General features: G+C 44.2%; 1 protein-coding gene across 1 annotated transcript; it reads left to right on the plus strand.

Moving 5' to 3' along the window:
• The first annotated feature begins 7,778 nt into the window (after window positions 1-7,778).
• LOC119820681 (sperm motility kinase 2B-like) lies at window positions 7,779-9,278 on the plus strand. Its single transcript, XM_038339209.1, has one exon. It carries the CDS (start codon window positions 7,779-7,781, stop codon window positions 9,276-9,278), a length of 1,500 nt encoding a protein of 499 aa, XP_038195137.1.
• The last annotated feature ends 3,077 nt before the right edge of the window (window positions 9,279-12,355 follow it).

The raw sequence follows: 12,355 nt of genomic DNA on the forward strand, positions 1-12,355 counted from the left end.
CTGTCAACCTGTAGGTATGTATTTGCATGTGTGTGCACACCCGCTTATGTGCCTGAGTGTGCAAACATGCCCCTATGTACATGTGCTGTCACAGGTAATCCACAGAACTGGTCTTCACCGTTTCTGTTGAGGCCTCTTACAGGACACTTGCCGGCCAGACCACCTGTCCCACCAGTTCCCAGGATTCTCCTCTCCACCTCCCACCCCCACCCAGGAATGTGAGCTTATGGATTCATTCTGCTGCGCCCAGCTTTGGTGTGGGTTCCGGGGACTCGGGTTCACACGTTTGGGAGCCTAGGGCTTCACCTGTCCCAGCAGCCCTGTCTCTGGGTTTGATGAGAACCTAGCAGCCTCCTGGGGAATTGTGGGAGCAGTGTCTTCCCTGCTGGGTCAGGTTAGGAACAGAACTTCTTCTGAAATGTTAAGTTGTCGCATAGGTTTGAGGTCCATCTGTCAGAACTCAAAGAAAAGGTGCTGTAGCGAGTGTAGACACAGGGACGGTAAAGCAGGAGGCACCGCAGACCTTCAAACCAGAGACCCGAGGACATCAAGGCATCCTACAGACTTTGATTCCTAAAGGCCTAACGCCAGTCTCCATAGCCCACCTGAGCCAGAACCTTTGCACCCTGCCCAGCCGTGTCAGGGCAGGTCCTCCTATGACCTCATCAGGACCCATTGTGACGGTTCCAGCCCGCAGGTGTGATGCTGTGGCCCGGCCTGGATTTCTCTGGGTGAATTGAGAGGAGCTGTGGAGTGGTGCCCTGTGCGACTTTATTGTTTCTAGCGAGGTTGTGTGTGGTTTCTTGTTTGTTTTTATGTGTGCTATGTATGTGTGTATGTGTCAGTGTGTGTAGGTGTGTGTTTACAGGTTTGCTTGTGTGTTTGGCTTGTGTGTGTGTGTGTATAGGTTCGCTTTAGTGTGTACATCTGTGAGTGTATATCTTGTGTGTGTACGTGTGTGAAACTATATACATAGGTTCACGTGTGTGTGTGTGTGTGTGCCCACACACACGCGTGTTAGGGGCACCTCTGTGCGGAAGAGTCAGAATCTGACCTGTGAAGGGCAGAGGTCAACCCGGCTGCTGTCTCTAAGGTAGGCATCAATCTTACTCACTTTGAGGCAGAGTCTCTCACTGGCTGGAGCTGGTCAAGCGTCTAGACCGGCTTGCCGGTGACTTCCAGGGTTCTGCTGTGCCAACCTCACAATCTCAGATTAGAAGCCTATGTGGCTGATCTGGCTTTTTAAAATGTGAGATCAAGAGATTGAATCCGGTCCTATTCTTACATGGTCATCTAGTTACATTCTGGACTACCTCCCCCGAGCCATTAACTGCGTGGGTTTTGTTTGTTTGTTTGTTTTTTGCTTTGTTTTGTTTGGTCTGTGTGCATGTCTGTGCACCACATGTGTGCCTGGTACCCCAGGAGGGCATTGGTCCCCTGGAATTACAGATAACTGTAAGCTGGCCTGTGGGTGCTGGGAATTGATCTGAGTCCTCAGGAAGAGCAGTCAGTGCTCTTATAACCTGAACCATTGAGCAATGTCTCCAGCTCTCGTGCCTAGATTTGTATGTTTGCCTTTTTTACTTTTATTTTTATTTTGGAGTTTTGTTTAGAATTTTCTGAGTTTTTATTTTTTGCTTTTGGAGGGTGGGGGTTCTGAGACAGGCTTTCTCTGTGTAGCTTTGGAGCCTTCCCTGGAACTCAGAGACCATATTGGCTTCAAATTCACAGAGATCTGCCTGCCTCTGTTTCCTGAGTGCTGGGATTAAAGCATGTGCCACCACCACCCAGTGCTTTTTGATTTTTTAATGTGTGTTGAACCATCCCTGCATCTCTGGAATGAAGTCATGGTGGATAACCTTTTTGATGTATTCTTGAATTTGGTTTGTAAATATTTTATTGAGACTATTTTGCATGTATGTTCATAAGGAAAATTGGTATGCAATTTTCTTTTTTGCTGAGTCTTTGTGTGGTTCAGATATCAGAGTTATTGTGGCCTTGTAGAAAGAATTAGGCAATGTTCCTTCTGTTTCTATTTTGTGGAATAATTTGAGGAGTATTGGCATTAATTCTTCTTTAAAATTCTGGTAGAATTCTGTGCTGAATCAATCTGGTCCTGAGTTATTTTTGTTTGGGAGACTCTTAATTATTGCTTCTATTTCATTAGGGATTATTAGGTTCATTTAAATTGCTAATCTGGTCTTACTTTTACTTTGGTAGGCTGTATAAAGAAATGTAGCAATTTCTTTTAGACTTTTTCAGTTTGGTAGAATACAGATTTTTTTTAAAGTATTCTCTGAATATCCCTGGTATCTGTTGTAGGTGGACTTTTCTTTCCCACCCACCAGTTCCCAAACAACCAACACAGAGACACAATATTAATTATAAATGCTCAGTCAATAGCTCAGGCTTATTACTAACTAGCTGTTAAAACTTAAATTAATTCATATTTATTATCTAAGTTCTACCACATGACTTATAGCTTGTTATCTCATCTTGTGCATATCCTGGTTCCTCTGTGTGAGAAGGGTGTATTCGCCCGGTATGCTTAAATAAACACATCAGCTCAAAACAACAGTTATAATTTAATAATTGAAAGGGACTCATGCAACTGGAATAAAAGTTCCGATGTCCAAATGGGTCAACACCGCATGCAGAGAGTGAGTACACCTGGATCTCCAGGTTTTCTTCCCTGAGGACCAGGTCACCACACCCAAGCAAAATGTGATTGGCTGAGTTCCCCATCATCTCCCCCTTTTGTCTAAACAAGATTGAACCAAATCCAATACAACTATATACAATAGGAACAGATACCAAATATAAAATTACAAGCAATAAACAATATTAAGCAAGAAACACATAACAAAAGTTTTACTGAGCATTTTATTTTAAGGAGTCTAAATAATGTATTTAAATTGAGTTTAGCTAAATCATGAAGAGGGTAACTATAATTATCCAATCTTTAACTCCATCACTTGAGTAAACAGGAAGTACAATCGAGAAACTTCCAAAATGTACAACAAATGACAGAGACAACTGACTGCCTGGGCAATCACCCGAAGTCTCATTTGCAATGTTGAGGCAACCAACTTTGGCTAAGGCCTAATGTAACTGACATACCATTTTCAAAGGCAAGAAACTTTATAGAACTATCTTACCCTGGTTTGGCAGGATATAACAGTCCTGTTTTATCCATTTACGGATACTCTGTATCACTGTCAGTGGTTGAGGTATGGGCATCTCTTTGCCCAAAGGCCAGTTCTGCCAAGAAGACAAGCTCCAAGTGGAGTGTCTTTGGTGCTCAACATTCTCTCAGGAGTAGAGCAGTGTTGCCAGGAGTGACTGAGTCTCACTACCACGGAACTCTAGGTTAGATTAAAGGCCATTTTCTACAGCTCTTTGAAGTGGTTGAAGATTATACTATCCATACTATATTAATTATATTATAATCTATATGTATCTAAAGCACCTGATTATCCTAAATATAAATATGACAAACATAGATGACTATTGATCTATAATTCTCAAAATCTATCTAACTTAAAGACTAAGAGAATAAGCAACTGTGCAATAAATGAGGACAATGACCTCCAAATGTAAACAATGTATATCATTACATAAACAATATGTAAGTATTTAATCAGAGGTGAAATGTACACTGTAATATGGTAAATATATATATATATCAGTACATAAAAAATGTTTTAAACAGAGGTAGAAGCATACTCGCATACAATATTCAATGTAATTTAACTTTGTATCAATATACAAGAATCAATGCCAATATAATTGTCTAAAAACAATAACTCACAAATACCAATCCATTATCCCATTACCAATTATTCCTCTTTTTTTTTCAAGAACACCCCTGAGCCTATAAAATATCTCCCCCATCCCTCAACCACATAGCAATTATAACCAACCCCTAAATGATGTCCCTAAACCTGAGGGCAAACTCTGCTGGGAGAGGGGACGTTGTCCTCTAAAATTGCTTTCGGCTGTCATGGGGGTGACGTTCTTCTTAGGGGATCCTGTGAAAGTAAATGATGGGAAAATTCCAAGATCAATATTTGGTCTGGTAAAATTGCAAATAGTCTCCGAATGTTTTGTAGAGGTCTGGCCAGAATGTTGTAAAAGATGGCACCATTTCCTCTAACCAAGTTGGAACTGTCATGTGCATCTGGTACCAAAAACAGGTCTTGTAGTGGAGCTATCAGTATCATGACGTCATATCAACCAGGTGGAGTTGTTGTTGTGGGGCCCCATCTTCTTCCTGAAAACTTCAAAGATTATTGCAGGAAAATTTATTGTTTCTTATGGGAAACTTAAGCATTACCTATATAGACATATACAGACATATATATTCAATGAAAGGTATGATAAAGACAGAAACAGATATGAGGAAAGGCAAAGAAAGTTTATAAATTATTATTATAACTTTTTTCTAAGAATCCTGGATTTAGTCTGTAAAGACCGCATCATATTCCTATTGTCAAACCATATTTTGAAAAAACTATAGAATATGAGAAAAAAGGTGAATCCTAGAAATAACCAAGCAAGAGGGATATCATAAGTATCTTGTAAAACCTCACCTATGGTGTAAGTAAAAAATCTCTGGAAGCCCTGAATGGTTAGATTGTCTGGCATTTTCCTTTTTTTAAATTTGAAATAAATCTTACCTGTGTTTTTTTCAAATCAGCAAGAGTAGGTGCAATAACCGTTGCCTGCCAGTAGGTGGCGGGGTGTACCTGAATCCACATGGCTGGCGAATGATAATGAAAAAAATAATCTGAAAGAAATACTCGAATCAAGAAGTTAAACTCACAGACCGTGTACTGTGTGAATTACTTAACCACACTAGGAAGATCTCCTGCTCAGATGGCTGTAGAGCCGGGCGGCAGGCAGCACAGGAAGATGGGAAGCGAATCTGATCTCCATGGGCAGCGTGGAGCAAGGGCCGGCAGCGCAGCCTTCGGGTTCCTGCAGGCAGAGTGCAGCACGGGGTGCACACAAAGGTGCAGGTATCTATGACCAAATGAATACAGTGCAGCCCCATCTGATCGGAGACTTAAAGGGCTCTAGGAACCCCACATTGGGCACCAAGTGAAGGGCATATTCGACTGATACACTTAAATAAACAGACCAGCTCAAAACAACAGATATAATTTAATAATTGAAAGACAAGGAAACTCACGCGACTGGAGTAAAAGTTCTGATGTCCAAACGGGTCAGGCGAACACCGCGCACAGAGAGTGAGCACACCTGGATCTCCAGGTTTTCTTCCCTGGTGACCAGGTTGCCACACCCAAGCAAAATGTGATTGGCTGAGCTCCCCCATCACGTGTATGGCTGGTGACTCCTCTGACTCTTCCCTCTTCTTCCCAGAGTCTTTTGTGCCTGATTTTCCCACCTATACATCCTGTCTAGCTACCTGTCAGTAATCTTTTTATTAAACCAATCCAAATAACAAATCTTCACAATGTACAATGCCCCCCTTTTCATCTCTAATTTTATTAATTTGGATCTTCCCTCTCTACCTTTCCGTAAGTTGGCTAAGGGTTTATCAATCTTACTGATTTTCTCAAAGAACCAACACTTTATTTCACTGATTCTTTGTATTGTTTCTATTTTATTAATTTCAGCCTTGAGTTTGTTTCTTGTCATCTACCTTTTTGGGTGTTAATCCTCCTTTTTGTTATAGACTCTAGAATCCAGAACTTTCAGATGTGCTGCTAAGTAGTTAATACAAGATCTCTCCAATTTTTCTAGAGTCTCTGTTGCAAAGTTGGGTGTTATTCTAATGGGTCTGCCTTTATGTGTTACTTGATCTTTTTCCCTTGAAGCTCTTAATATTATTTCTTTTTTCTGTATGTTTAACGTGTTCTGGATAAATTCTTTTTTGGTACTGTCTATTTGGTGTTCTACATGCTTCTTTAGGTTGGGGAAATTTCCTTCTATGATTTTGTTGATAATATTTTTTGTGCCTTTGACCTAGGTTTCTTCCTCTCTATTCCCATTATTCATAGATTTTTGTCTTTTTGTGGTGTCCCAGATTTCCTGGATGGTTTTTACCTGGATTTTTTGAGACATTTTCTTTGACGAAGGGATACATTTCTCTCCCCTTGTCTTCAACACCTGAGATACTCTCTCCCATGTCTTGTAAACTGTTGGTGAAGCTTTCTGCTGAGGTTTTTTGCTGGACTTCTAAAATTTTCATTTCCAGCTTCATCTCAGTTTTGGGTTTTCTTTAGTGACTCTATTTGCACCTTCATGATTTGAACTGTGTTCATTATTTCATTCCACTGTTCAAGTTTCACAGACTTCAGTGGGGATTTATTAATATCATTTTTAAGGTCCTTAAACATATTCATAAATGCTATTGTTAATCCTTAGGTCTGAGCATTTCACAGAGCCTGTTGCATGGGTACTGGGCTCTGGAGGAAGCACATTGTTTTGTCTGTTGATGCTTGTGTTTAGGCTGCTGTCTAGGCCTCTGGTCTAGGATGATTGGGACATTTCTAGGTGTTGGTACATGATCTAGTTGTTGTTGGGTGGGTTCTGTCCCTTGGTGTTTGAGGCTCTCTCTAGACCTTGGGAATGTGTGATACCTGTGGGCTTCCTGGTAGAGTGTGTTGCTGCAGATTGGGAGGTCCTCGAGAAGAATAAAGGTAGGCTACAGAGAAAGGCTAAAAGGGGCTTCAGCAAAGAGCTAAAGGGATCCTAGACACCCCAAAAGTCAGAGTCCCCAGTGTTGGCAAAGGCTGTTTGTTTCCTGACCACTCAAATCCAATTAATTACATAGAAACTATATTGATTATAACACTGTTTGGCCTATTAGCTCAGGCTTCTTATTAACTAACCCTTATATCTTAAATTAACCGATTTTTATTAATCTGTGTATCACCACGAGGCTGTGACCTACTGGTAAGGTACTGGGGCAGCTGTCTCCTTTGGAAGCTACATGGCATCTCCCTGACTCCACCTACATTCTCTCTACATCTCTGTTCGGATTTCCCGCTTGATTTTACTCTACTAAGCCATTGGCCAGAACAGCTCCTTTAATAACTAATGGTAATAAAACATATTCATAGCATACAGAGGGGAATCCCACATCACCCCAGTGAGTTGGCAGTATGGTAGGAAAGGGGACCCTGCAAACAGATTGGCGTAAGGCAAAATATAATGCAGAGAGACAAGGATGAAAGGGGTGGGGACCCTGGTTCTCCAGTGAATGGAGTTGAGGTGGGAGGAGGGGCACCGGTAGGCGAGGTGTTACCAGGCTGAGGTGAGAATGGAGAGACCATCCTAGAGAACAGGAAGTCTAATTACCAGAATCCCTGCCGGGGTGGAGTGGGGTGGGGGTGGGTTTGGGTGGTGGAAGTCCCAGGTAGAAAGCATTTGCGTTTCTAGGTATCAGGTAAGGAGGGTAAAGCTGGGTGCACAGCAGCATTCAGTGAGTTCCCAAGGAACAGAGGTAGAGTGGGAGGAAAGAGGCACTTACAACCTTTACTGCAGGGCCAGGGATGCGACTGGAAATCCTGTAACGGAGGATTGGAAGGAGAATGAACATCACTGCCCCAGTCCCAGCCCAGTGTGGTCACCGGGTGTTCCAAGTAGAGAGTCCCTTAGACTTCGTTTTTGATTTTAGCTCTTTTCTCTCACATCTTTTTCATTATTCTTACTTTATTTTTTCTAGGTTTTACTATCCTTTATTTCATCCTCCTTTTCTTCTTTTATTTGTTTGTTTTTAGGTAGCATTTGTAGCAATCTTAGCTACAATGACTTCATCCAGTGAGGAGGGGTCACCAGAGACCAGCCCAGTGCCTAGTATTTTTGAAGAGGAAAGCTTCCAGTCTCAATACAGAGTCCTGAGGACCATCGGCCAGGGGAGCAACGCTAAGGTCCAGCTGGCCCACCACCGCCTCACAGGTACCCCCGTGGCTGTTAAAGTGCTTCAAAAGAAGAAGAAGTGGTGTCACTTAATCATGTCTGAGGTAGATATCATGATGATGGTCAACCACCCCAACATCATCTCACTCCTCCAAGTGATTGAGTCTGAGAAGAGAATATACCTCGTCATGGAGCTGGCTGAGGGACAACAGCTTTATCAATACATCCGAAAGACTGGCCACCTGCAGGAGGACGAGGCCCGGGGGATATTCAGGCAAATACTAGCAGGTGTGAGCTACTGCCATGAGCTTGGAATAGTCCATCGGGACCTGAAACCGGACAATATCATGCTGGATAGGAATGGAAAAGTCAAAATCATCGACTTTGGCCTTGGCACACAAGTCGAACCTGGGCAGAGGCTGAACCGGCACTGTGGTGCTTACTCCTTTGGGGCCCCCGAACTCTTCCTTGGCAAGCTATATGATGGCCCCAAGATTGACATATGGACCGTGGGAGTCGTCTTATATTTCATGGTAGTCGGGAAGGTCCCATTTGATGCTGTCACCGTACCAGAACTGCGAAGGCAGGTTGTGGCAGGGAAGTATACTGTCCCCTTGAACATGTCAGAACTACTCCAGGACCTGCTTAGCCGCTTAATGACAGTCAACCCCAAGTTTAGGCCCACAGTGACCGAGGTGATGACACACCCCTGGCTCAGGGAAGACTTGGAGGCTTCAACAAATCAATGTGAGGAAATGGTCCCCAGCTTGCCTGACCCGGCAATTGTAGAAGCCATGGAATATATGGGGTTCCAAGCCCAGGATATCAAAGATTCGTTACGCCAAAGAAAGTATAATCAGACCATGGCGTCCTATTGCTTACTGCAAGAGCAGGCTCTCCAGGGGCATGGCTGCACAACCCGGGCTCAGCCCAAGAATCCAGGGGCGACTCCATTCCCTTCCCTTGAAGATCCTGCTGCTTTCCCTCTAGAACTGAGGAGGAGGGGAAGTGAGCCGGCCCTTGGCACATTACTCAGAGGGCCAGCCACTTATGGTCATGTGCCTGCCTATGGCCAGCAGGTGGGTCAAAGAGGAAGCAGACGTCCCACTGGGTCTGCTCTGCAGAGGCCATCCACACCGGATCAAACTCACCAACGTGCCAAGAGTGCTCCCTGCATTTACTCAACGAGCAGCAGCAGTGAGAACATGGAAGACTTAGGCTCCCACGGCCCCTCAGCAGAGGACAAGCCCACCCACAGACAGGGCCAGCCCAGGGGCTTGAAGGGATGGATAAGGAGGATAGGAAGCACCCTGAGGGGACTGTGTTGCTGCTTTCCCTCAAGAAAGAAACCTCGCCGAGGGCAGAACCGAGTCTCCCCTCAGAAATGAGGCACAAGGAGGGAGACTGGAGAACAAGCAGCAGGTATGGCCCATGTATCTTTGTGCTTTGTCCCCCCTGGTCCCCTCCTCTATTACTGACTTCCACATCCCTGCCACCCTTCAGCAGAATTCCTATCTTCTCTAAGCACATTACTTTCCATCCCAAGCCTCTCCCTGCTTCTGTATTTCTCCTCTTCACACCATGGACTCAATACTACTGATGTGAACTGTTGGGACCTAATGGAGTCCTGGCCTTCCTACTCACCTCCCCTGTTGGTGACCTTTCTTGCCCTTGTTCTGAGTTTCTGAGAAACTTATAAATTTCTATAGTTTCAGAGTTGTTTACCAACCCTGCTTCCTGAGTACACATTGCCTTGGCCCTAACCTGAGGATCCAGCAATGAAGATCTCCATACTGTTGACCCACCTGTGTGGGTTAGGTATAAACTCCCCTTGGTGATGTATAATAAAGGGCTTCTGATTCTGCACCATCCAGAGCTGATGTCCTTCACTCGGACTTGGCATCCAGGCTGCGCTGACACGCAAGTGGAGGTCCCACTGAGATCCAAGAAAGAGGGAAATGGTCAGAGTCGTCCTGGGCTGGCAGGGATGCATTGGGAAATCAATCAAGATGGGAACTGCTAGCAGAAAAGAGAATTGCAATTTCAGGTAAAAGGACTGTTAGAGCAACAAGGAACAGCGGTAAAAGAAAGAACCATAGAAACCTTTATTAAAACTATAGAGCAGGCCAGTCCTTGTTTATTATGGGAGGCAGTCTGAATGTTTCAGATTGGGAAGAGGTGCACAGAGACCTACAAAAGAAACCACAACAAGAGGTCCCTGACAGCTTTCCCACTGCGACCTTTTCACTGTGGTGGTTAAAGATGCTCTGTTAATGGACAGGGTGAAAGTTAAACAGGAGGAAGAAGCAGCTAAGGAAGTTTTAAAAGAAATTCAGGAAGAAGAGACCCACCACTCTCTGTGTTCTGTAGAGGATCAGGAAGGGGAGAAAGGGGCATGTGGCAGTAGTAATGGGAAAAATGTTGGGAGAGGATCATTATAGAAAATCCACTCTGCCCAGCTCAGAAAACAGTCAGTCGCTAGGCAGGAGTCTGATGATTCTGAGTTTTTAGAGGATAGTGAGGGATCATCAGAAGATGAGGAGGAAATAATACATAGGGAGATAAGAGATCTCTGTAGAAAACTGAAAAAATATAAAGTAGAAGAAGATTCACCCCCAACTCCTTCAGCCCCATCGGCTGATAATGATGAAGGGTGGTGGGTGGTCACATTCAAACAAGGATGAAAGTAGAGGGGTATGTTTCCACTCTGCACACATGGTGGCACCTATAATGGAAGTACCAGATCCTAACAATCTGGGGCAGGTGACGTACCAACATTTTCCATTACAGTTTAAGGAGATGAAGCAATTAAAGGAAGCTGTTGTTACATATGGGGCCCAACCACCATTCACATTGGCCACGGTGGAACCTTTTTCCACTCTGAATTTAACACCTAGTGATTGGCAGCAATTATGACACGCTGTTTTATCTGGGGAAGACTTATCTTCTGTGGTGGGGAGAATACCAGGAAAACTGTTTGCAGACGGCGCGATTAAATGCTTAAGCCGGACAAGCTCAGTGTAATTTAGACATGTTAACTGGAGCTGGGGCTTATGCCAATTTGCAGCAGCAAATTTTGTACAGTCCGGTGGTATTTGCACAAATAGTAGTCACCACTACTAAAGCTTGGGAGGACCTACCCAACAAGACAGCAGGAGATCAGCTGTCTAAAGTTTTACAAGGGCCTTCAGAAACACTTGAGGACTATGTGGATAGGCTATTGCAGTTAGCAGGGAGATTGTTTGGTGACGCCACGGCAGCCATGCTCATAGTAAAACAACTTGCATTTGAAAATGCTAACAAATATCGTAAGGAAAGCCTTACGTCCTCACAAAGCAGAGAGACTATATCAGGATATGCAGAGATACAGATGGGAATCTCATTCAAGGTCAGGCTATAGCAGCAGCTATTCAGCCTCAGGGAAACATGCGAGGACAGGGAGTGGGGGCCAGAGGCCGTAATTGTTTTAACTGCAGAGCTGCTGGCCATTTCCGGAAGGAATGTCCACTGCTGATGACTGGAGGAGGAAAAATGATTGCCGCTCCAGGACAGACATAGATGGGAAATCCCTGCCACCTACCATTAATCAACAGCAGGGAAACTGGTAGAGGGCCCTGCTCCAGGGCCCCAGAACATCGGTATGTTGAGCAATGACCACGGGACCATGGAGGCAGTACCCCAGGAGTGGCTATATTCAATTCTTTCCACAAGGCAATCCTTTTGCTTTGTAGACCTCATCAGAGCCACCCTAGGGAGTGCAGGATTGGACCTCTGCACCTCCGCCTGAGCAGTCTTAATGCCCCAAATGGGAATGCAGGCTCTTCCTACAAATGTATATGGTCCCTTCCTATCGGGGTCTATGGGACTGATTCTGGGAAGGAGCAGAACTATCTTAAGAGGAATTCAGATACACCCAGGTATCATGGATTCTGACTATCAGGGGGAAATCAAGATTATGACATCTGTCTGACAAGGGGTTGTGGCCATTCCTCAAGGTGAGCATATAGCTCAATTAGTACTAATTCCTTATCTGAATTCCAAGAATGCAATTAGCAGATAGAGTTGTGGAAACCTGGGATTTGGATCCTCAGGGCCAGCTGCCTTTTGGATTGCTCAATTGAATGAGTGACCACAGCTCAAAATAAATATAGAAGGGGAAACTTTTGAGGGTATTTTGGATTCTGGAGTGGACGTGTCAGTGCTATCTATGAAATTTTGGCCTTAGGCTTGGCCCCTGGATGACAGTGCTGCACGATTACAAGGAATAAGTCAAGCAACTCCTCAAAAAAGTTCAAAAATACTGAGATGGCATGATGAAGAAGGACATGAGGGGTTTTTCCAGCCATATGTTCTTCCCAGCCTGCCTGTCAATCTATGGGGATGTGATCTCTTAGCAGAGATGGGGGCTGTCTTAACAACACAATCTGTAAAAGTGTCCTCAGGAAAAGCCACCTCTCTGATGAAA

The sequence above is a fragment of the Arvicola amphibius genome, chromosome 8 (assembly GCF_903992535.2).
Source record: "Arvicola amphibius chromosome 8, mArvAmp1.2, whole genome shotgun sequence".
Classification (NCBI taxonomy): domain Eukaryota; kingdom Metazoa; phylum Chordata; class Mammalia; order Rodentia; family Cricetidae; genus Arvicola; species Arvicola amphibius.